Consider the following 24,354-nt stretch of genomic DNA (forward strand, 5'->3'; position numbering starts at 1 on the left):
CAGCCAAGACGTTTTATCAACAGTTTTTAAGCTCTAGATCAACCAGAAGGCATCAATGATGCCTTCTGGCCAATAGACGCTTAAAGCAGGGAAAAGTACAGCACGAGTCCCGAGTTAAACATTTTATTTAGTTTATTTTATAAACTTATTTTTTAATATTAAACCCACTGTTTAGGGAAAATATTCTTTACGACTTATTTTTTCAAAATTCTACTTTGTAACAAGGTAAGTCTTAATACTAGCCTTATTACCTTGAACTATTGTTGTTATTCCCCGGTACCATTCAATTATCAACGTGAGTAATTTTTTAAAATATATTCTATATTAATTCGTAATTATTTTTATTTTTTTTCGGCGCATACTCAATTTCTTCTACAATACTTCCAGGCAGATGTGTCGTGCTTGTCAAACAACTCTCAGACGATCGTTTTTGCGATAGTTTTTCTTCGGATATTTGATCCAAACGACTATTTTGGAAAAATAATTGATAATCGATTCTTCTTGGGGAGCTGCCTTCGGACTTGATGACCTTCTTGCCTCTAGGGGAGCTTTTGGGAGAGATGGCAGATGTACCCTCAGGAGTTGCTGGAACTATTTCTTTATTGACTGCGAATGTTCCTGTTTCAGATATTGAAAGAATATTATCTGAGTTATATTTGTAATACTTGATTAACTGACCACCATAAGTAATAGGGGTAGACATGGTGGCTTGCTTTCGGGATTCGGATTTTCTACTAGAACCTGGCATCGAGCAAGTCACAAGCATCTTTTTTCTGCGTTCTTCCTCTAAGTAAAATGGAGGCATAGTATTTGTTTCTAAAATAAAACATCAATTATTGACATACTGTAGGAAGATATACAATAAACCAACCTTTTTCTTCCTTATTGAAACGTGAGTAATAGTTCTGACTAAGTCGGGTATCTGGTATTTTATCAATCGAATAAGAACTAAATTCCATGGGCGAAAGTATTTTAAAATCGCCAGTATATTGCGCAGTCTGAGCTGAACGACTCCGGCCACCTGATAAATGGGAATAAACAGTTGTTTTTATTAGGAAATTCGTTACCTTTTTCAAGATTAGATCCCTCAGATGGTGGACTTCTGAATGGTGGCTGATCCTTTCCTAACGGAAATGTTCCACCATAAGTTATAGGAGTAGATGTTAGACATGACCTGGAAGATCTATATTTTCCCGGCGATGGGGTTGCTGAATTTGACTGGTTGTTGCTGGTTTGGGCTAAAAAACTCAAATTTTAACATCGAATTTGATCAGGTCAAATATGGTGTTCATACGAAAAATAGTGCTTACTGCAACATCTACCATTGATTGGACTCTAACAATTTGGCTGAGATATGAGCATATGCTAGAAATATATTATAGTTCATATAAAAGTCGTTCACTGGCATCATCTACTTACATCATTCTACAAACCACATCTACAAAAAACAGTATAGTTGCGAAGCCGTTTAAGTACATAACAGTTTGAGCTAGTTCATGCCAGTTGTGGAATTTATGCATGAGTGCTGTAATTGTTGCATGCACAATGATGTTAAATGCGGTGCATATAACTTGCTGGCGGATGCTTAGAGATCTACAAATGTATAAATTAACAAGAATTTACATGTTAATATTTTAATACCTATCAAAATAGGGATATATTGCTTCACCTCCTACTATAACTATGGTAAAAATATTAAGGACTATTGGCAGAGCTTTTGACCAATTTGGGAGGGTTGTAGTGGTTGCTACTAAAATTCCAAAGGTAAAGCAAAGGAGGCCTAAAACCTAAAATAATTAAAATAGGAGATAGTACTTACTAGTTGGAACAGTATAAGATGTGCAGTGGAGGTGGGTAAAGTAAACGCTCGGATCTTTCAAAGTTTTGTTTCAAAATTATGTCTGAATGATTTAAACTCACTGGAGCAAAAAAGCACCATATGACAAAAAGTTCTTCTTTCATTACTCCAGTACTATCAGATTTATCTCTGAATTAAAAAGTCGTTTTTTTTTCCAAAACTACTTTTTCTAAGACTTGAGAAAACCCATTGAACTCATCTGTAACATGTGGGATACACCAAGAATTCTACAGCCTGTTGACGAAAGAGCAAAACAATTGCAAGGTATCTGCTTCATTGTCTCAACTTCATGGTTTAGTGGACTTCTACTTAGATTCAATTTGAACAGAGGATTATTTATTTGACAGTGACTAGTAAGGATATCTGTTACCAGGCGTAGTTTCCTTCTGGTCTGAGATAATTTCCGAATTGCTTCCGATTTGTCCATGTAGCTGAGAAGATCCTCAGATACATTGGACAGTCGTGGGTTTCATCTCCCTCCCCCTTTTTAAATAATGCATGAGTGTATTTTGATTAACTCTTCGATGTTTAAGAGCAGCGATCCTCTTGGCTATTATCAATTGTTCAATTATCCTTGCTATGCTTATCTCTTGATCCATTTGCTAACCTGTTTTTGGTGGAAGTTTCCACAAGGGTGCGGGGACTACATTGGAGAGGAGATTGCTGCACTAGTTTTGATGTAAGGGACGGGTTACATCTAGAGAGTGGAAGAACGTGCCTCTCTACAATATTAGCAAATATACTCCATTTTGTCAGTTTGATGATGCTGCTGATTATTTATACGGCCAGGGTTATACTTGATCCGCGTAACTAATCTGGGGGAGAACTCCCAAGTTCTACCAATTATGAAATTTCTGTATTCTCTTTATGATATAAGAGGATCAATTTGATTTGTTCTCTAGAGTCACACCAAGATATATGCTAAACTTAGTGAGGACCTGATAGGCCCTGATAATAGGGATAGGATATATTAGGGACGATGCGATGTTTTTTCGTTCTAGTGAATAGCACAAAATCAGTCTTTCTGAGGTTAATTGATACAGAGAATTTGGCAAATTATTTCTCTTTTAGACTCGCATCTATTCTTAAAAAATGTTTAATTATTTTTTTGAATTTATAGGACATACTACAGTTTTAATTACTTTAATTTTTATAAATATATCAGACGTTCATCTCTTTTTAGAAAACGTTTATTTTAATGAGTATATTTTGACATTTTCAATCAAATAACTAAATGATACAACATTGGTTTCAAATTTTTATAGATCTAACAAACGTTCTCGTTTTGTAATATACTTTTTATTTTTTAGTCTTTAAAGAACAAACTGCTTACTTTTATTTTTATATGGCTTGGTATAAATGCCTCGATATACAACATTCAAATATATTCCAAACATTAGTAGGAATGGACTACTGCTTTTAATAATGCCTAAAAAAAACACTAATTGAAGCTTTTCCTGCAAATTTTCATCATATATGGGACTTTAGAAAATAGAGAAACTTTGGGAAATAGATGTACAATGGACATTCTCGGCTATCCCTCTCTACACAATATGTCTCTTCATCATTAGTTCTTTATTTTAATATTTTTTTCCAAAATGGACATTTTCAATTATTTTGTTATCACAATGTAGTATTCAATCACTAAAATTTAGAAGAATCCTCATCTCTCTAAATGGCTTGTATAAAATAGTTTATAATCTTGTTAATTCTTACACACCTTTTATCAATTACACATTTTCGTGTACATTCCAAGGGATAGGATTAAGGAAACTTTTTATTGTTAGATAATTCGAACTAATATTACTACAAAGTCTCCTATTTATATGATGACGATGAATTTTCTGTGATATACATTCATTCTGCTCTCTAAGACAAATGGCTGCAATCTTCGAAAACTTATTTTCTTCACTAATATAATTTAAGTTTAATACATTATATATTTTAGTATTATGCGGTAACATTTTATTAAACAATGTCCTGGCTGTAAAAGATGGTTCAGCTACTTGGAATTGGCAATCGCTCGGTTACCCCCAGATAACATAATTACCATTATCAAGATTATTATCATTTTAACATTTATTTTCGAATTAGCCAGCATAATCCTCACTAAGATCTAGTGGTGGATTTTCTCTAATTTTTCCAAAAAAATAAAAACAAAATTGACATTTCACAAAAATTATTTAAATAATTAATTAATCAATGAAATAAATTATTTTGAAATATTTTTGATTATTGATCTTGGGCAAGATTTGTTTGAACTAAACCCTACTTACCAGTTCCACCCATTTTAATACATAGAGAGACTTATGAGTCTTCTCTTGTACAAAAAAGATTCGAGTTTGACATTTGCTCGGTATTCGAAATTTACTTCTCACTGGGAGTACTGTATCTTCGTAGTCAGCGTACATCTACTTCTAATCATAAATTTTAAAATGTACTGCTGTACTTTATTTATAAAATTAGTATTTTTTTATTTAAAACAAAATGTCATGTCTGTTGAAGTTCGATTTGACGTAATTATTAAGGTATATTCGATAAATTGAATAATAGGATCAGGATGCATAATATTTTATTTATTAAATTATATTTACATCTTTGGACGGGCCTGATAAGAGCAAACAAAATTGTGCTAAGTATACATATACAACTTATATCGAATCTCTAATACTAAAACCTAAAAATCTTTCTTTTGCTTATAAGTGTAAAATCCATCCATGGCAAAAATGGCAGCATTGAAAAATGATAAAACAGATGCTGCAATAACATAACTGACCAAGTGGTAATATCTTAAGTCGTTACTACCATAGTAAGGTCCTTGAAATTTGTCTTTTTTATTTTCTATTAGCAAAATTCCTGAGATAAAAAACATTAGGGCACCTATTATAGAAAACATGGCAGAGATCCTAAAACAGAAAAGAATTCAAAATTACAAAATTAATGTCTTAGTTCTTAAGATCTAACTTTTACCTGTAAGGGATTTTGTCTTTTAATAAATGAGCTGCTACAAATATTATGTTGATTAACAAATAACCTACGAAAGCTAAAAAAAATACTCCAACTTGTTCTAGGTTATGTTTGGCTAAGTTGGCTGACAAGCTAGCTGGTTCGTAAAAAAATCCATAACATAATGCACATATTACCTAAAATGTATTCGATTTACATACATAATTAAAGTCTGATAAAACAATTTAATATACAATTTCAATCAGCTTCATAATACATTGCCACTCATCCTTCAGTCTCCTTAAAATACTTTTCTTGTCTTCTTCTTCAAGCTCATCTCTTTCAGTTGCCTTAACAATTTGTTCATGGATTTCTTTTGGCTTTGATTCCTCTTCCTTTATGGGCTTATCTTCGATTTTTTTTACATCGGCTGACATTCTAACTTTTTTCGGTATGTCGTAAACGGACTCGCGACTCGCCACTTTGAATCGAGTTTGTTAATCTAAATCAATAGTGCATTTCCATTGTTTAAAAAAAGTAATAAAAATTTTAATTTAAGTTAAAGTTACAAGTGAAACAAAAAAAAAATTAGTATTGTGTTCGTGTTATTTTATACAGTAAAGATGATTAAAGGTTGATCATTACATCAATCGTATTAGTGGTAGGGTTGCATCCGGCTGTAATGCTTTGAGAGTAGTTTGTATTAAGTGCTTAGCATCTACTTTTCACTAATTGAATCCTATTTTTCTGGATATTTATTTTGCAGAAAGCCTTTATCTGGTATTAAAGATGCATATAGAGATGTGGTGTTTTGGAAGAAAGTGTTGACACTTGCATGCGTATTTATGTAATCCATAAAAATAAGCAAAAAATTAACTAAACTAATAATGTGTCTGTCACTGAAAATTAATAGTTAATTGTATCTATAAATTAAAAAAAAAAAAATTATGTTGATATTTTATATTTCTCAGAAACTTGAATACAATTCACTGCTAAGAAAAAATAGCTTCTCCTAAGAATTTGATATAAATATACTCAATGTATTCAGCCTGCAGCTAATAATTTCTAACTACCTTTCATCAATTCTTAGTTACAATCATTTTAAAATTAATGAAAAAGAACTCAGCTTTGAACTGGTATAAAGACATGAAATACACAATTGCATAGAGAACATACGTTTTATTTACGTTATATACGTTTCACATTTTGTCTATCATCATCAACCATACTTTAATTGTAATAGAATTTTTACAAATGTTGTACTGTTATTAAAGATAGTATAAATATAGTAATCTAGACTTTCTAATTTTAGCTTGAGCAGATAAGTTGTTTTTCGTTACAAAATATTTTTATTTGCAAGTACAAAACTTACCTTTTTTAAACAAAAATCAGTGCTTGATATGTGTTACATTAAAACACCAAATAAAGTTATCACACACCCAATGTACTATGTTCTCTCGATCTAATAAACTTTCCGAATGGACGTTTACCTTTAGTATATTGTCTAATCAAGAAGAATTAACCCTAATACAACCTTTAAATTAATATTTCGAATTCTTGCGCCCACGTTAATAAAGAATTACTCATTTATTTTCGTTCGGGCGCGTAATTTAAGGTATCTCAGGCTTTATTGCATATTTTTAATAACAGTGTGCTGCAAAATCAGAAATAAATAATAATAGAGAACAAATAAAAAATGGTTATTAAATCATATTTTTTTTATAATAATGTAGTAGTTGCAATATTAAATCCCTTATTTATTAAAAAAAATGCAACAATCTGCCATATCAAAAATAGCCTCCAAATTAATCTCGTATTTAACATAATTGCTGCTAATAAGCAGAAAAATGTCTTAGTTAGTCTATTAATAAATAGTTGTGTGGTTTTACCACGGCTTCTTATTTTAAACAATACAAGTATACATACGTACAGACACAATAAGAACGTGTGAAAATCATATTTCAAGGTGTATGTCGTATGCGATGGCGAAATAAAGGAACTTTGCTTCCATATGACCTTTGAACGGGTTAAATGCAAATATTATTTAATACCTTTTAAAGGAATTGAAAATACCTGAAAAATACAGCTATTACATTCGTAATTAAAGAATTAAGGTTACATGGCTCTTCTAATAAGGTAATGGATCTGAAAAGTTTTTTCAGAGGTTTTTACAATAACAAGAGGTATTCTGCGTATGAAAATTGGCCTTTTTTTAATATGTGATATTTACTTCCTTTTAATATGTATTCCATATCGGTTTAAAAATTTTTAAATGACGTATTATATTTTTGTACTTATATTATGTTGTTCGCATTTAGTATCTTGTTTTAATATAATATAGTTTGTTTTAAATATTTAATAATTACGGAAAAATCATATACATTTAAGTTATGCCTCAAGTCAAAATATAATGCTAAAGGCATATTTAGTGATTTTTTTTTTATAAATTAAAAATAAGATCTTTGACTCTTGACTTTTAGTGTTTGGAAACAAAATCTAATGAAACTATATTCTATATAAAGTATCTTTTTATTAAAAGTTTTAGAGAAATTGTAATACAGGATATTTGTAAAAATGCAAAAGAGATAAAAGGTTAAATATAAGGAATTGCCTAAGCATTTGGCCATTAACTATTTTTCTATCTTTGTTTAACATTTTTGATATCGCATTACAAGTCAGCCATACCATAAATGCATAATATATGTATTTAAAATCCAGATCATTTTAACGATTTATCAAAATAAATGAACATACAGGTTTAAATTAAATTAGTTTTAAATTATTATCCTCTTATAAAAACTGGTTTTCAAAACGGATTGGAAATAACACTCTGGCATTATGTAACAGTTGTTTCTCTATATTTAAGAATTTTAAATTTATTAAAATTAAAGAAATTTTAAATATTTAAACAGTTATTTTCGATGTTACATAGAGAAATATCTAAACTCCAAGTAACTAAAAATAATTAATATCAAATAAATAAAATACAGACTACCTATTAAAATTAAAATCAGCAAAAAGAAAAAAGGACCCACAAAATGAAAATTATACCAACATAGTAAAGGATATAGAATATTCAAATTATTAAACGATAAACACATATTTCCAAATTATCTTTTAAAAATTTAGCAAATTTTCCCTTTAGTATTTATACTGCACTATATTAGGCGAGAGCTCTAAATAGTACAGAAGCTCTCCTGTAAATTTAGCATTGACTATTAAAGAAATAAATTGTATATCTTACTAGCATAGTATATCTACTTTTGGCATATCATCTCATTGGATATATATCCAGAGAAGCATAGAAGGGCAAAATGTAAAAAAATTACACGTATTTATGTGTAGCCATCTTCAGGTGTTAAAGTAGAAAGTTATCATAAATTTTTTTAAAGAATTTAAATACTATTAAAGGAAAATCATATGACATTTTCATTGTTATTTTTCAAACTTGATTATGCTGTATTTAAGAACAAAATACGTGTTAGCTGCCAATAACATTTTTATGACTTTATGTCTCTTTTTATATTTTTTACAATTTTAACTACTTTATACCATTCATTCGGCTTAAAAAAATTAGTTTTATTTTTTTAATAAATAAGTGCTTACTGAATATTTATTAATTATTCCAGTAATTAAAAGCCACACATAAATAAACCTGAATTAGAATTAAAAATTGAACTTGATTGGCTGCACTTTAAACCGGAAAGTTTATTGGTACTATCAATGAAATGGGAAATTATCTTATGAAAGTCGTAATATTGCAATTCATTACTAGATGAAATAAATATATTAAAAATCAGATTTGATTTTGTAAGGATATTCTTCTCTTAATAAATATTAAAAGAAAGTCTAAATATCGTTGTCTCATCTAACTCATCTTATTTAACAAAGTTGCAATTTTATTCAAATTTTTTTGAGTTTTTAATTTTGAAAAATTGTTGTTGCTTTCTAAAGTACTCTAAAAGGTTATTGGGAATAATGTAATATTTAAGTAGAATATTCAAGAAATACATACATCCTTGGACTAGTCATAATATTCCCCTGATGCTTATAAATATCTAAAGTACCATCATTCCTAGTATGTCTTTAGGTCCATATTGTTAATATAGACAAAATTTTTCTAGTTGCTATTCCGTTTTCTCTTTATCTGATAATTCTAGAAATATATTTGTTTAATAAGAAGTGTAAGCCATATATGAAAGAAAGATCTTTAATCCACTAAATTATAATCGTTTTTAAACTACGTATTTTTAACACATAGGTTTCAAAATCATTCATATTACTCTAAGAATAACAGTCTGATTACAAAGACGCCGAGAATGCTTCCGAGCGCACTCATACAAAAAGCAAAAGAACCCAGATAATTATTTTAAACAAAACCCGGTATTTTTTTTATTAACAATCGATGTACGAGTGGAACTACCGCGGAACAGCAAATCAGTTGTTGATTATTACTTAATAAGGAACTACCATAACATTCACGAAGTGTACAGTCGCGGGTGGTAATCTATTTAGCAAGTTTCTGGGGCAAGTGATAAAATTACGCATAAAGGTTTTAGATGTGAATAGTAAGTTTTGTAAAACGATACATTTATAATTTACTTTGTATTGAACTATATTAGAGCAGTGAGTTTCCAAGTGTTAAAAATATGAGTTTATTTAAAACTTAAAGAAATTTAGACTGGTGGTATGCTGTGTGGAATAAAAAGCGAGACTTAATAAAATCTTAATTTTTTTTCGTGTTGACAACATGAAGTTTGATAAATGGACAATTTTGAGCATTGTAGAAGTGGTAAGTAAAAAATGTATTAGTATTGCTGTCATAAATATTTTTTATTTAATTTAAGGAAATTAATATCTTAAAACAAATGTTTTAATTATTTACAATACAATAAGTTTACCATATACGATGAGGGTAATAAATACTACGTACGTATCGTAAAACATCTAACACCTTTTATAAGACTTTATTTATTGTAGTTTAATGATTGATGAGGCGACGTTGATTGGAATATAATTTCATATATAAAATATAAAAAAGAATTAATAAATTATTAAAATTGAACAAAGCTAAAAAAGTGATAATTTAAAATTACTAAATTCAGGAACATTTAATAGGGACAGTTTTAAAGACAAAGTGCAATATTTTTCTGCGAAAATAAGTAAGGAATATTTTATACAAATACTTCTTGTACAGCTTATAGGTTAAGAAGAACTTTATACGGTACCTACCCGATAATGATGATTTCATATTTAACGATTTTATAGGATCTGATGATGTTTTTAAATTGAACGAAATACGTATTTTGACATAAATATATGAGAAACATAATAAACTGGATGTAACAGTGACTTTTTTTTTATTTTTACTTTTCCACAGTTTTTTTAATGCATTTTTAAATCTAATTTTAAAACTCCTTAAATTATAATTTACTAACTGGATTTTAATTAATTTGTTTGTAATGTTCGAAAGTGGTCTACTTTTTATATATTTTAACTATATAACAATTTTTTATTAAGTGTAATTTAGGAACTGGAAAAATATTGCCTTAGTCCTAAATTTTTATTAGTTCCGTGTCTTAATTTGACTTTTAATTTTTATCATATTTGCAGAATCTTAAATGCATTTTATGTGATGTTAATAAAACATTTTCTATGGCAAATTGCATATCTTCCACCACCATTTAATATTTAAATAAAGACATTTATTAAAACAAGACAGTTTTTATCCTGCTTTCCTATTACACAAAAAAATTACATTTTTTTTAAATTTAAGAAACATATATTTTAAAAAATAAATAAATAAAATAATTTATGAGTTCAGAGGTATCAAAAAGAGACAAATAAGCAAGTTAAAATCTGATTTTGGGAACATCCTAGTAATTACTTATTTGTTTCGGATATTCCAATAGTTGGTAATATTAAGTGACACTATATATAAAGAGCTTAGACATATCTATTAATATAAATAACCATTTTATAAATAATTAAAATTCTTTGCTTAGCTTTTAGTCCTAGCCTGTCTAGTCTTTAAACGAGTAACAGACGATGAAGCACGAAGTGCTTTTCTCTATCTCCAAAAGCTATCCAGAGAATGGAGCCTCCTCACTAACGTCACATGGGATAGAGTAGGCAATGCGGTGGCATACGCGACCTATGGCGGATACCTTATAATCACAGCTGCACTACTATTTGGAAAATTATTTGAGGAGTTACCTACAAAACGAAGAATAACGGAGTGGATCCTTTTAGGCGTTGGTGCGGTGCTATTTATTGTTTTAGGTAAGTAAGAATCACTAGTAGTGGTAAAAGGAGCAGCATCCAGCGAATTGATATTATTGCTTTCATCAACTAAAACAGTAAGACGATAACAAGTCGTGATCAAAGAAAGAAAATATGAAATGCTTTTATTTATTTCCTGAAATTTTAAGTATAAACATTCTAAATGTACTCATTTGTAGTAAAATCGGGAATGCAACATAAAAAAACGTTAGGCTTACAAAAAGTATTACCCCCAGAAGTAATTAATCAAATGTCTGCAATTTAATTTTTTGACAATGAAATAGTTTTATATCAATAATAAAATGACAACATTTGCAAGAATGTTCATAGACAAGTAATAAGAAAATTATAATGTCTTTGGCGATTCTGCAACTAAATACCCTCCTGTATATACTTATACGTCTAGGCATTGGGAAAATTGATGATCTAGTTGTGGTACCTCATTCTAAGCAACTTCAACTTCGTGGATTAGCTGTGCCAGAGTCTGTGGCGGACGGTGCAAAGTGGTTCGTCTCCTCCCTATCATATCCCACACATTTTGATGGGTTTAAACCCGGTGAACGGATTGGCCATGGCAAAACAGTAATGCAGTAAGCAATATAGGGACGTGCGCTGTCTTGCTGACAAAAGGATGTGTGGGCTCTCTAGACAAGACAGTAAAGTAGTTTTGTGGACATCGTTAACCTAACGCTTGACAGTGATATTGCCTCAAACAAAAAGAATGGGTGATCGATTACCATAAGCAATACTTTCCCAAACCATTACTCCCAAGAGTCCTGTGTATATGCCTTTGAAGAGCAAATCCACACCGGTGACGTCTTACCTTTCTACGATTAGTTATCAATTCTTACGGAGCAGCATGTCGACTCAGGACCGTAAGCAGCAAGAGATTGCACTGGTGGAATGACACTCTAAACTATCTTAAAAAAGACGTAAGTCCGATGCTGTTAAAGAGACTGCTGCGCAAGTTCTGTAGAGAGATGGATCTCTCTCAGACACAGCTCGTCTTCTGAAGCTACTAGGCTCTGACAGGAAAATTGCGATAAGATGCGTGCAGACGAGTGAACTATGAACCTCAAACAAAGAAGAGTCCATCAATTTTCTTGCCTTTTCTTGTCCTTTCTTGAAGTGTTATCCTGTGGCAACACTTTAAGGGGCTGCTAAGGGTGAGTTTAGCTCATATAAGGCTGCGGGGCCTGGAATTATACCCATAATGATGCAGGAAGGCTCCGAAACTACACTCCCTTACTCTAAGAAAGTACTTGAGGCCAGCATTGCAATGGGGTATGTTCTATTAGCTCGATTAACGCCAACCAAAGTCCTTTAGAGCAACACGCCTGACTTCATTTCTAATGAAAATGATAGAAAGCCTTATAGACAGGTATATAACAGAGAAGTTGCTAACATAATCGCTACTATATTGAAATGAGCATGCCTACATGAAAGGAAAGTCGATGGAAATGCCACTTTATTCTGTATTGAGCGAAATGGCCTTGTTCTTCTCTTTAAAGTAAAAGTAGCATTTGATAAGGTGAAACCAGATACCATCTGCCACGTCCTTCTGACCAGGGTTACTCCGGCTCACCTGGTCAGGTGGATCAAAGCGGCGCTGGAAGACCGGAATACACTGGCTACACTAAGATTGTCGTATTGAGACCAAGGTGAAGGGTGGCTGCCCACAAGGCAGTTAAAACTTCAAGGATTATATGCACAAACATACACAGACGATGAACTAATGATGATCACAAGTAAATTCATGAACACAGTCTGTGAGCGCGTGCAAGCCGCGTTCAGGATGATGAACAGTGGAGTCAGGAGACAGAGCTGCCGGTCAACCCAAAGCAGACGATGCTCATTCTCTTTATTAAGAGGCGGAATTTGATAGGCCTCAAACCTCGCCTTGTAAATCAGACTCACCTAACATTGAGGCAATAGGTCAAATACCTGGGAGTTTAGACAACAAACTCACGTTTAAAACTTACTTAAACCAAAGTCACCCGTAAAAGAAAGGCCTTCAGGTGGAAATCCCAACAAGGGAAAAACTGTCAGAGCTAAACGGTTATCAGACCTGGTACACAGATAGAAAGCACCAAATCAGTTGAAGCCGATATGTGCAAGATGGAAACGAACCTAGCGGAATCATTTTCGCTAGGGAAATATAGCAAACAAACAAACGAGGAAATTTGGATCTACTCTAATAGTCAAGCTGCCCTCAAGAGAAGAACGTCCAGGGCAAGCTCAGCGCTTATCCTGGAGTATAAAGATGCAATGGAGAGGCTGGCAGCACACGAAGAAAGTGAGACTAAGGTGGGTCGCAGGACGCCATGCTCTCTAGAGCAATAAACGGGCTGACGAACTAGCAAGATAAGGTTCTGGCAGCTCCTTCTTAAGATTTGAGCCGTGTCTCGACCTCAGTAAAAAACAAATTTCCCAAGAACTTAACTGGGAAATTGGGCCTAGAAAAATCAAGGAAGAACGAACAAGGAACCCGACAGGGGATCAAGGAATTGGTGGAAATCTTAACTGAGCATAACTGCCTAAATAGACATCTACATCATCTTGGTATAAGAGAAGGGAGCTTTGTCCAAAGTGCGGTACAAGGAAGGAAACTTCATTCCACCTATTAGGAATTTAGGATAAATGTAGTAAAGGAGAGGAAAATCGTTGGAACGACATTTGAATAAAAAGATCTTGAAGATCTGGATCCCAGTCCAGACGTGCAAGACTTTATTAAGAGGACCGGCCGAATCACTGAAGACCATGCATTGGGAGGCGTTAGGGGTAGGTTATTCTGCGATTGAAAAAAAGGGACTTTTAGGCCTACTTGGCGAGCTCTATCTCCCCAGCCTTATTACTACAACTACTACTACCTTTCTAGGGCCACTGTGCATACCTAGACAGAATCGGTATTGGTCCTTGATGATGTCATTATCCTTGATGATGCCATCATTCTATCTCCCAGAGTTGCCTCAGAAAATGATTTCTTCACAAAAAACTAAGAGATAAAATTTTAAGAACGGTAAACAAAAACAATGACACAACGTTGGCGTTGTTACGACAGCATGTTTAAAATATAGTCATCATGTTGCTGAAAAATCAAGTTGAAAAAATTATTTCTTCTAGGTGTAACATTTTTTTATGTCAGTGAGTAGTGTATATATCTAAAAAAATATCAGAGAATATAAACCCGGACCTGCACAACTGAACACCGGCAAATAATCTTCGAAAGTCTGGTTTTTAGTCCGGTAAGGATTTTTACATGGAGGTTATTATATTCATTGAATTACTGTAAATAGTTTTTTTTTAAAGAACATATTTTTTTTGTTTTTAAAATTGAATGTGTAGCTACATTGGTTTATTGTCTATAAAATACATATTAAGTATATAGCACATACAAATGAAAGTAAATAGATTATCTATGACGGCAATAATATTAAGATTAATTTTATAACTCGTTACTGCATCCCTACACTTTTCAGGCTTCTGAACTAATTAATTATAAGCAAGGAAATCCATTAAATAAATATTTATATGTGTCTCTTAATACGAATTTCTAAATTGTAGCACGCAAAAGCAACGAATACATTTATTTAAATTGATACGCATGATTTATCCCGACCACACCTTTAGCAATATTACTGCTTTACCATTGTAAAATAAAAAAACAAAGAAGTTCTTATTTGTATACATCAGTAACTTTTCTATTTAAATGAAAACAACAATAATATACCACCTATATTCTTGGAAAAATACCATATAAAGCTGCTTTAATGTACTCCACCTTGTGCTATTTATTAAAAATACAATTTTTTTATAGTTTAATTTTCATAATTGCATAATTTATACATTACGTGCTAAGTTGACGCATCTTGCACTTAACATTAACCTTCGACTTTTTACGAGGTGCTAAATATACTGAACAATAAATTATTATGATTATAGTATTATTATTATTATTATGTATTTTATGATTCTTAGGTAGTTTGGCGTTTGCCTCCATAGATTCAGTGACACCAAGTCTAGTGGACAATGCTGCTATCTTAGGAACTCTTTCTGTGGTAACTGGTGCGCTTTTTCTATTGGACATGGGCGCACCCAAAGCTAAACCATACACTCCACCTCCGGCACAAATCCAAGACATCGGAAAGAAAAAGAATAACAATGTCAAAGAGGAACCTGCACACACCTACGATGGTCATCGTGAAACAATTATAAACGGAAACGATGTTGGGAGAGATGTGGTGGAACGAGTTTATGATATTGAGAGAGTAAATGTTAAAAAATATGTTGTTTATCATTATGAAAAAATAAAACTAATTTTAGGAGATTGATATATCTGAAGATCCATTGCGGTCGCATGAAACTGTTAAAGGAAACGGTGAAAGAAGAAAAACCAAAAAAGATTTTAGGAACTTTGGTATTAGAAATGGATCTTCTAAAAATGACATAGATAGTAAAATCGAAATGGTCTTAAAAGAACCGCCAAGTTTACCAGGAAGAAGTAGGTTAACGTATATGAATTATATTTTTATGTATCAATATATGAGTTATTTTAGGTTATATCCACTTGGATCCAACCTCAAAAGGTTACAAAAAAATGCGTGACGATGACTTTGATATACCCAGAAGATTTGGCATTTATGGGCGAGATGCCACCGACTACGATACGGACGAAACCGCTAGTATACCACCAAAAATTGAATTACACACTCCCATATGGGCAAACATTCGCAAGGGTAGAGACACCAACAGTACTTCAAATTATGGGGTAGTTAGTTTCAGGTGAAAGGCTTTTTTATGTGTTTTTTTTTGTGTGGCGTGGGAGTTTCTCGCTTGATGTTTTTCCGTGTATAACACACCCACTTTTTTTCACGATAAGTCACGAACATTGAATGTTAAAATATTGCAAATAAATTGGATTTTTTTCATTTCAATTAATTATTCCTTGTCTAGAAACCCCCCAAAAAATATCGGTCCCTTCAGTAGTTTTGCCCCAAAGCAGTAGCCGTGAAGAGGATCGGCCTGAGAGACCACCGAGTGGACCTTTAGACCCTGGATATGTACAGTATACAGTGGAACACTGGGAAGATCTTAAGCCCGGTAAAACAAAAACACCTAGAAATAGCCCTGAGAATACAGAAGTTTGAAATTAAGTATTAACGTTAAGGTTTGCGCAATACTTTATATTTTAATTAGTTTTTATTCTTTTATTATTTACAGTATTTTTATATTATAAAAAATGCGTATATTAAAATATGATTCATTTACAGTAATGTTATAAACATCTATTCGTTCATTTGATTAGATTCAAGATTGATAACCACTATATTAATTTTAAGGAAAATTATTAACGTTTCTACACAATTAATAAACTTTTTCTTTAAAAACCTTCTGCAAAAATATCTATACGACTTATCATGAGTCTTCTCTTCTAGTATAGTATATATATGGTATATACTGTTTCTAGGATAGACATTTAGGAGTGCAAAATGAGTAACGTTTTATTTTATTTCTTTGCGAATTCCATTATTAAGGAATAACTCTCATTGGCGTATTCCCGAAATTTTTTTTTTCATAGCAGATATGTCGTCTTGCAATCGTAAAGTGGATAGCAGGCTCAATTTTTCAAGTTACTTTAATTAATTGTAATGCTAGTCCTAAAACAGGATTAAAATTAATTAGTGTCGAAAATAAGATTTTCTTTAACTGGCAATAAAAGTTATTATATTAAAAGACCAATATGTATTCTAATCTAAGTGTTACCTAGATTAGATTCTAAAGTAAGTCGCTTGGTTTAAAAAAAAGTGGTGAAATCTAAGAATCAGGTTTAAGTTTATTGTAAAAACTATAGCAAAACTTACTCAGCCTCTAGAGTCTAGAGAAACTTGTCAATTTTTTCTCTTATGGTGGCCATAATAAACTAAGTCAAAATTATATATAGTTTGTCAATTTAAGATTTTAACGAATATAAGGTCATTCATACCTAAATAATTCCATTTCGTATAGTTACTTTAATTGGACCTTGCATTGATATCCCTGAGATCTTTGTAATTACTAAGAACAGATATTGTCAGCCCCTATGTAATAACTCGTTTAAATTAACTGAACCTGTAGAGATGTATTAGGATAGGGTCAAAAACGATTAATATTTGGTAAGAAATAAAAACAAATCAACAGTTTTTTAATACATTTTATAATATTTTATACGTCCAGGTATACGTATATATAACATACAAAGTAACATTATTTTGGCTTGTGATGTAAAAAATCTATTCTATATATTTCTGATTAATCTCTTCGAAAGACTATGATTGCACTAATTTAATATTTAAATCATTACGTGTGTTTGCCATATATAATATTCGTTTGTATAGACTATGATATGGACAATTATGTATAATACAATTCTGATGATTATTTGTGAAGGTAAAAATCTGATTAGCATATAAAACTAAAGCATATAAATCTTTAAATCTGTTTACAATAAAATTTATATGTATTCGATTTTATTAAAAATTATTGTTAAAGCTCAAACATGTGAAAATATTTTCATAAATAATTCATAATTAGAATGTATATTGGGATATATAATAGACCTTTACAAATTGGTTTCACTTTAAAACTGAATTCTTAAATAAAATGGACGTAAATACAGAAAGAATAGAAATTTTTTAAATAACTACTGTACTTTTTACAAAGAAAATTAATAAAGATATCAAATCAAATTCAAATTTTATTTATTTCGGCTACTATACTCCTGTTCCAAATTGATATACTGACGCACCAATCTGGAAATCTCATGGGCTTGCTCAGTTTGCAACCTCGTCACCCGTTGTTGCAACAAGTTGCCACATTTCATATCTAAGAATAATGCTCCGTCTTCAGATCTTACTTTCCTTGTGCTGATCACTTCGGCAAACGGCCAGTGCTGAAGAGTCTCGTGAGTGTTCATATCCAGAAAGTGAACACCACCTCGGTTCAGTGCCAATATATGTTCTTGCCAGTGTTCTGGTTCACCTATGACGCGCTTCACAGCAAAGAATGAGCTACCTGTAAGAGAAAGTAAATATATAGAAACCGTGAAACAAGGAAGATAAAAAAGCAATGTACGTAAGTGTTAAAACGACATTGGAAACTCCGAGAAACCGGCTGATTCTCCGTTATGCTCCGTTATGGAGCTGCGTCGCCGCTAGGAGTCAGTTGATTGGCGCGATATTTAATCGGACATAAATAGTAGTCAATTAATCCAGTGAAAATAAATAAATATTTATATACTATACTATAAATATAGTAGTCATAAGTGACTATTTTTGACTGTTTTAATTCAAACCTAACGAATGGTAAAAGCGCTACGATATATAATAAAAATAACAAACTTACCGAATAAAGGCCAACTGCTCAACACTTGCAACACCCTATGTTTCGCCCTAGATACAGATAAGCCAGCAGCTTGACCCCAGCTCGTCTGAACCAAAGCCAGCCACTGAGGAGGTCTGGGTTCCCTCAGACCCAACACCGGTTTTGGTAACAAAAATTTAACTTCTTTTAAACTTGGCGCGTGTCCTAAATCAGCAGCCCTATGTAGCAGCGAAGCCACCAAGGCCATGTCCCTGACAACACTTGGAGGTAGATTAGGATTGCTTAATCGTAGAAGCAACCCTTCTAAGTAGTCTGGAGCAACTTGGTTAAATAACACTTCGGTGTAAAGGGGACTAGCATCGTGTTTGAGCGGATGATACCTAGAAACATTATTATTCAACAAAAGAAATTATAATTGGGTTATATTAAAAGCTTACCAAACAGATCTACAAAATATTAGATAAAATGGTTGTGCAGCTTTATGTAGCTCAGTGGTGACATCTAGGATATACTCGTCAGCTGCTAAAGGCATAGTAAATGCATCTCCCTGTACAATGCAATACAGACTGAACTCTTGCTGTTCTTGCTCAGCGTTAATCCCAATAAGTCCGCAGAGCTCTTGTATAACGTCTGCCACCACCGTGCTGCATCTGGTGTTTACTACACGTTCAGCACCTCCTGGTAGTCGGTAAATTTGTCTGCGGGCACTACGACCTAAAGAAACAATAGTTAAAACAACCAGATTTACTAGGAGTTTAATATTTTATTGATGAAGCTCACCTGCGCTTACGGCTGTGACTTCCTCCACACTGGGCACATTCTTTCTTCCTCCACACCTCTGAGTTTTTCTGAGGTTGGTGACACAGACGGCTGCTGTTCCGTGACAGATTCTTCGTCTGTCATTGGCCGCGCTTGACAGGTGCTCCATAAGATACGGCAGAAGGTTGTCTGAACACGCAAAGTATGCCGCCACTATGGACATCAACCTCCATGCTCTAGAAAAAAAACCAACTGAACTTCTCATTTTCATCGAGTAGGGTAAAATCAATTACCTTTGGCTGGACTCAGGTGACTCAGACTTATTGCTGGTGGTTTGCTTCATAAGTTGACAGTAGACCTCGTCCCGGAGTTGCGCATACTTGTGACAGTGCTGCGAAAGATATTTGATCTAATTTCGGCATTGTGTAAAATCTTCTTTATGTTTTGAAAATATAAGTAATTTGGATGGTATGTTTTAATAAATGATATAAATAAAACCTCTTATGTTGACAACCCAATAATCCTTACTGGTAAGTCATCTCTGTTTATAAATAAAACATTAAACGTGTAAAAAAAGAAAGACTAACGTAAATAACAAATTGCTAGAGATGAATAAAAGAGATTAACATTGGATCAAAAACTTAAAATATATACAACAAATCAGCAACCACTTCTCTACTGTATATCTGCTAGCTATGCAAATAGGTATTGATACTTTGGCGTTTTACAACTCAAATAGGTTCCATGACTTCCAAGTTAGATTTAAGAACGTTTCCGAATATGATATATATCGCGCTTTTTCTAGAATTAAATCACATTGGATTGATGAATTATATCATGAGGTTACTGGCTAGACTGCTTAACATGCTTTTGCAGGACGATGTCTTTCCTGATGTGTGGAAGGCTTCTATTGTTAGACCTCTGCCTTACAGCCCAAGGGTCAAGCCTCATGTAGATCTGAGATAAATTTATCCCTTACCAATACTTGCAAAGGTGCTTGACACTTGATATGAATATGATAATGTTTTTCGCTGAAGGGAACATCTTGCCCTCCGTGCAATCTGGATTTAAGGCAGGCCATAGTACGGTAACGATGCTCTGCAACATTGCAAATGAACTATTCACTCATATAGATCTTGATTATAGCAAAGCCTTTGACCTGATTAATCCCGAATTGTATATTGGGTATATTGTATACTCAAATTGCAATTTGATTTCGATGGAAACAGTCCAATGGATCAATCCAGAGGATTAACGATAATTTGTCTAGTATATTTACTCGTGATCTTGAAGTAATATTTGATAAGAACCTTTTTGAAGAAAAAGTTTTGAGGCACAAGTCAAAAGAAGACTCAACAGTATACTTTAAACTAAAGTATACTGCTGTCTGTAAGTTTTTATTCCTTCAAGTTTATGTTGGCTGCAAGTACTAAGCCTATGTTAATTGAATCCTTTATTTTACCATAACTGGACTATTGCATGCTCAGCATAGTGTTACATGTGATACAGTGTGTAAATACCTATTTACACAGCTAATAATATTTTGACTTAATATGATCAGTGCTTTCATCTCCAATTTGTAGCATTTATGAATAGGGTATATAGGCACCAATGCCCTTGTCATCTGCTTGAACTCTTTAAAGTTAGACAAGACCTACATAATCTAAATCGCAGAAATATTATAAGATTTGAAATTCCTTTGCATCGAACGACTGGATTTAAAGTTCTTTCTCTTTTTTGGCTGTACAATTATTAAATACTGATCTATTTTGCTTAATAAACAATAACTCTTTTTTAACCTTTAGAACTAAACATGAATCTCTGTTACTAGTCTTTGACCAGAATCTTATCCACCTACTGCATCATTGAAAAATAAACTTTCGGTTTGACACGGTCAATTATGATGAACATAATAAGATTTAGATATCAACAACAGGTCTTTAATTAATACAGTGACAAAAAGACAACGTCACAAAACGGGTTTTTTATCCACAATGTCAGTTGGCTTTTCATAAACTCAACGTTTTACTATGTTGAACATTGAACACCGTGTGGCTAAAACTAAAATTGAAATTGTGCTAACATGGTTCTTAGTTTCACTCACGAACTTAATAAATATACCTGGGCTGCCAATTCAATGAAAAGTAAATGACAACTACTAGAGAGTCGCCATTTTGCGTGATTGTGTCCTTTCGATGTTGGTCACTCTGACAAATTTCAGATGTGCCAATTGTAGGAAAACAAGACAATTAAAGTTTTTGAGGGGTTATGTTTATAAACATACAAAATAGAAAGTTACATTTAGTTAAGAATTTCGGTAAAATGCATGAAAGGAAATAATCCTCACCTAAAATGAGACAAAGTTTTAATTAACTTAACCATCTATAAAAATCGAAATGAAATATACACCCAATCAAGGTATACCCAAACGTCAGCGTTGTCAACTTCATTACCGTTATTAATTATATTTTTTGTTGGCAACACTAAAGATGTTCAGAGTGACCAATATTAAAAGGACACAACCACTATAAAAATGGCGGCTACCAGGTGCATTAGAAGTACAGGTTTAGAACATTGAAAGGCCTTTCAATGGCTAAGCTTGGCTTGGCTTGGCAATGGCTTGGCTTGAATCTAATGTTCTAAGAGTACAGGTATATTTATTAAGTTCGTGGCTTCAGTACATTAAACGTTGACGTGAACCAAGCGGTTACTGGTTACCTCTCAAAAATTGTTGATTCTGCTGGTTATGAATGAAAACTACGTGTAAGAATACTTAAAAGCAAAAATAACACTATGAAGTCAATATTTGGAAAAGGACCCTAATAAAATATATTTACCATAAGAACAGTGTAAACACACTTGACTTCTGACATTTCCGGCGTTAAGGGTTGATCTCCGCAGTACCGTAAAATGCAATCAAAACATTCTATAGCCAATGGAGTGAGTTCGGGATCCTCTAACCGTAATAGCGGACCATCAATTGATGTGCCTTGCCACTTAATGACGTCAGTCTGTTGCTTCCACGTCCAATCTTTCGACTTGTTTTTGGAAGGTTTTTGGTGCGTTTGGTCCATTCTTTGATGGTCTAAGCTGAAACAGTCAATTAATCAGATTATAGTCAATGATAAAGAAAAGTTGCTTATCTATATACAAAATTCTATTTAAAGCTTTTTACCAGCAACTAGAAAAAATATTGTGTCTCACTGCTTGTGACAACATAGACGCGCTGAACATTGAACTTTTATTTTCAAGTAAATGATGAATTATTATAACAAAAGAATTGCGAAAGCATAAGTCGATCGTTGAGCATCGGGGGATTTCAATGAAAAATGAAACTATGATGGTACATAAATTATTAGTGAATACTTGTAGTTGAAGATACCGAAGTAATAGATGATGAATTTTAAGGGAACTGCTAAATTATAATTAGAACTTAGTGATGGGAATATTTACAAAGTGTAATTGTAGCAGGATTCAAGAAAAAAAATAATTAAGGAAAAACTGATGAACTGATGAATAATTTAGTAAGACACAGGAGTGCTGATAAATCGAAGAGTAAAGGAATAGTTGAGTTAAATATTTTATCAAATGTAAGCCATCAAGAGACCCTGATCTAACGTAAGTTTGGAAGCAATCACTCATTCATTCACATTCCATAAAAAATTATAAACTGCTTACTATTAACGTATGCTTTCTAATTTTTTACAATAATAAACGTTTGCTTACTCGATGCACATCGCTACACAAAGCCCTGTCATTAACAGCAATGTAGATTTTACAAATTATGCATATTAAAACTACTACGTTGGAATCTGAGATAAAATTGAGTAAATTAATTAAAAAAAAACTATTATTTGGATCATGCAAGGCCAATAAGATGGCTAACAAGCAAAACATTCTGGGACTTTCTCTATATTACAAGTTTCCCAAGAATTATTATTGATATTACGAAATTACTTAAATTGTCCTACTTACTCTGCTAACTGTCTGAAATTCTGCATGGCAAATTGCATTAAAGAATATTTTCCTGTCGAAGGTAAAGGACTGCTAGGTGACCTGGTGCCATCTCTATAGTCATCTCGGGAAATTATGTGAGTTGGCGACGTTTCGCTTCTGGATTTCGGACTCATATCGTTTGATATGATATCCAGTCGTTCCATTGCTGGTGATCTCGCTCTCTGTTGAGATTTGGCCTGAATCTAGAAAAGAAAAGTGCATACAAAATAAAGAAATAACTTCTTACAGGTCGTCGCTGCAATGTAAAAAAAAATGAGAAAAGAGAGAGTTATAGATTTAACATCTTTCCTTCAAACAGTATATGAATATATGAATTGATTTCTCAGGGTAGATTACTTATTTAATTATTATTTACATGGCTTTAATAAACTGTCATTTATAGGATATCTAAGTAACACTTGCTTCAGCAAAAATCTGAAAAGATGTATGTATGTTAGACGTATAGCAGTTACGATGTGATTTATTGAATTGATTTTTAATTTAATTTTAAGGATACATTTGAAAGAAGGATCCAAGTGTCAAAAAGTTTTTTTTACTTTTTTTTACATTATTTTCTTTTTAAAATATTACGTTGCTTACATCATCTTTTTAAACATTATTATTTATATAATAAAGAATTGTACTTATTTTCAGAAAGTGTCGTCTTTACAGATTAAAGGAAATATTTCCAAGGATATTGAATTAATTCATTCTACCAACGTCGCTTCTTTGGTTAAAAGTAGAAGATATGATCCCACTTTACAAAATCTGCCTAAGTTTGTCAAATACTGATATATCTTAAATGTCACAAGATGTATTAGAAGAAAATTATAATTATAAGTAGCTTGAATGTATGTTTCAAGACATTTCAAGACAATTTTGGATTTAGATATAGTAAAAGTCAAGTATTTTTTGTTATAACTTCTTGTCTTGAATAAATTTTTACTACCGTTACATAAAAATTAATCATTAGCAAAAGATCGTAAATAGAGAAACCAAACCGAGAACAGAGCTTGGAAACACTACGTAATTCACAAAAAACGCCATCAAATGTCCTTTTTGATAGACTAGACGTAAATCAGTTAAAGGCTTTTGTCAAATCAGAAAACACAGCTGTAGTAGCCTCTCCTATTATTAAGGCTTAGGTAGTTTAA

At 32.4% G+C, this 24,354-nt stretch overlaps 3 protein-coding genes and 1 long non-coding RNA gene across 6 annotated transcripts in view; 2 read left to right on the forward strand and 2 right to left on the reverse strand.

Annotated features, from left to right (window-relative positions):
• Positions 1 to 300: 300 nt before the first annotated feature.
• On the reverse strand, positions 301 to 4,368 carry LOC126737127 (uncharacterized). The gene is made up of 8 exons (XM_050441875.1): positions 4,135 to 4,368; positions 1,642 to 1,787; positions 1,420 to 1,593; positions 1,295 to 1,365; positions 1,068 to 1,238; positions 872 to 1,021; positions 679 to 816; positions 301 to 618 (listed from the first exon to the last, which is right to left on the reverse strand). Exons 1-8 carry the CDS (start codon positions 4,267 to 4,269, stop codon positions 320 to 322), a joined length of 1,284 nt encoding a protein of 427 aa, XP_050297832.1. The 5' UTR covers positions 4,270 to 4,368; the 3' UTR covers positions 301 to 319.
• Positions 4,369 to 9,217: 4,849 nt separating this feature from the next.
• Positions 9,218 to 17,020, forward strand: LOC126737085 (uncharacterized). 2 transcript variants are annotated; one of them, XM_050441789.1, is made up of 6 exons: positions 9,218 to 9,596; positions 10,810 to 11,086; positions 15,065 to 15,354; positions 15,410 to 15,587; positions 15,643 to 15,822; positions 16,040 to 17,020. In XM_050441789.1, the coding sequence occupies exons 1-6, from the start codon at positions 9,555 to 9,557 to the stop codon at positions 16,231 to 16,233; spliced, it is 1,161 nt and encodes a 386-aa protein (XP_050297746.1). In that variant the 5' UTR covers positions 9,218 to 9,554; the 3' UTR covers positions 16,234 to 17,020. The 2 variants fall into 2 exon arrangements, with proteins under 2 accessions (XP_050297746.1, XP_050297747.1); XM_050441790.1 differs by having other exon boundaries at positions 9,220 to 9,596; positions 15,643 to 15,868; positions 16,040 to 16,234.
• A 625-nt stretch (positions 17,021 to 17,645) lies between these two features.
• LOC126737084 (unconventional myosin-XV) overlaps positions 17,646 to 24,354 on the reverse strand; it is an 81,596-nt gene continuing 74,887 nt past the window's right edge. The window contains exons 34-40 of one of the 2 annotated variants that reach the window (XM_050441788.1): positions 23,180 to 23,403; positions 22,042 to 22,294; positions 19,498 to 19,595; positions 19,226 to 19,440; positions 18,883 to 19,159; positions 18,467 to 18,825; positions 17,646 to 18,136 (exon numbers count right to left, since the gene is read on the reverse strand). In XM_050441788.1, the coding sequence (XP_050297745.1) occupies positions 17,820 to 18,136; positions 18,467 to 18,825; positions 18,883 to 19,159; positions 19,226 to 19,440; positions 19,498 to 19,595; positions 22,042 to 22,294; positions 23,180 to 23,403 (1,743 nt within the window). In that variant the 3' untranslated portion in view covers positions 17,646 to 17,819. Of the gene's footprint in view, positions 18,137 to 18,466; positions 18,826 to 18,882; positions 19,160 to 19,225; positions 19,441 to 19,497; positions 19,614 to 22,041; positions 22,295 to 23,179; positions 23,404 to 24,354 lie in introns of both variants that reach the window. The other variant, XM_050441787.1, reaches the window with a different exon arrangement.
• Positions 19,579 to 24,354, forward strand: part of LOC126737087 (uncharacterized) — a 51,101-nt gene continuing 46,325 nt past the window's right edge. Inside the window, exon 1 of the long non-coding RNA XR_007660876.1 lies at positions 19,579 to 19,734. This is a non-coding gene — a long non-coding RNA (uncharacterized LOC126737087). The remainder of the gene's footprint in view (positions 19,735 to 24,354) is intronic.

Source organism: Anthonomus grandis, chromosome 6 (assembly GCF_022605725.1).
Source record: "Anthonomus grandis grandis chromosome 6, icAntGran1.3, whole genome shotgun sequence".
Classification (NCBI taxonomy): Eukaryota; Metazoa; Arthropoda; class Insecta; order Coleoptera; family Curculionidae; genus Anthonomus; species Anthonomus grandis.

What these genes read in the sequence shown, in the direction of transcription:
- LOC126737127 (XM_050441875.1), bottom strand. Translation starts at nt 4,269, where the DNA reads ATGTACGCTGACTACGAAGATACAGTACTCCCAGTGAGAAGTAAATTT. An exon ending in ATATATCCCTATTTTGATAG is followed by an intron (nt 1,594 to 1,641) that starts GTATTAAAATAT and finishes ATACATTTGTAG; the next exon opens with ATCTCTAAGCATCCGCCAGC. An exon ending in GGGATCTAATCTTGAAAAAG is followed by an intron (nt 1,022 to 1,067) that starts GTAACGAATTTC and finishes CCCATTTATCAG; the next exon opens with GTGGCCGGAGTCGTTCAGCT.
- LOC126737085 (XM_050441789.1), top strand. Translation starts at nt 9,555, where the DNA reads ATGAAGTTTGATAAATGGACAATTTTGAGCATTGTAGAAGTG. An exon ending in GGTGCTATTTATTGTTTTAG is followed by an intron (nt 11,087 to 15,064) that starts GTAAGTAAGAAT and finishes TATGATTCTTAG; the next exon opens with GTAGTTTGGCGTTTGCCTCC. An exon ending in ATGGGCAAACATTCGCAAGG is followed by an intron (nt 15,823 to 16,039) that starts GTAGAGACACCA and finishes TTCCTTGTCTAG; the next exon opens with AAACCCCCCAAAAAATATCG.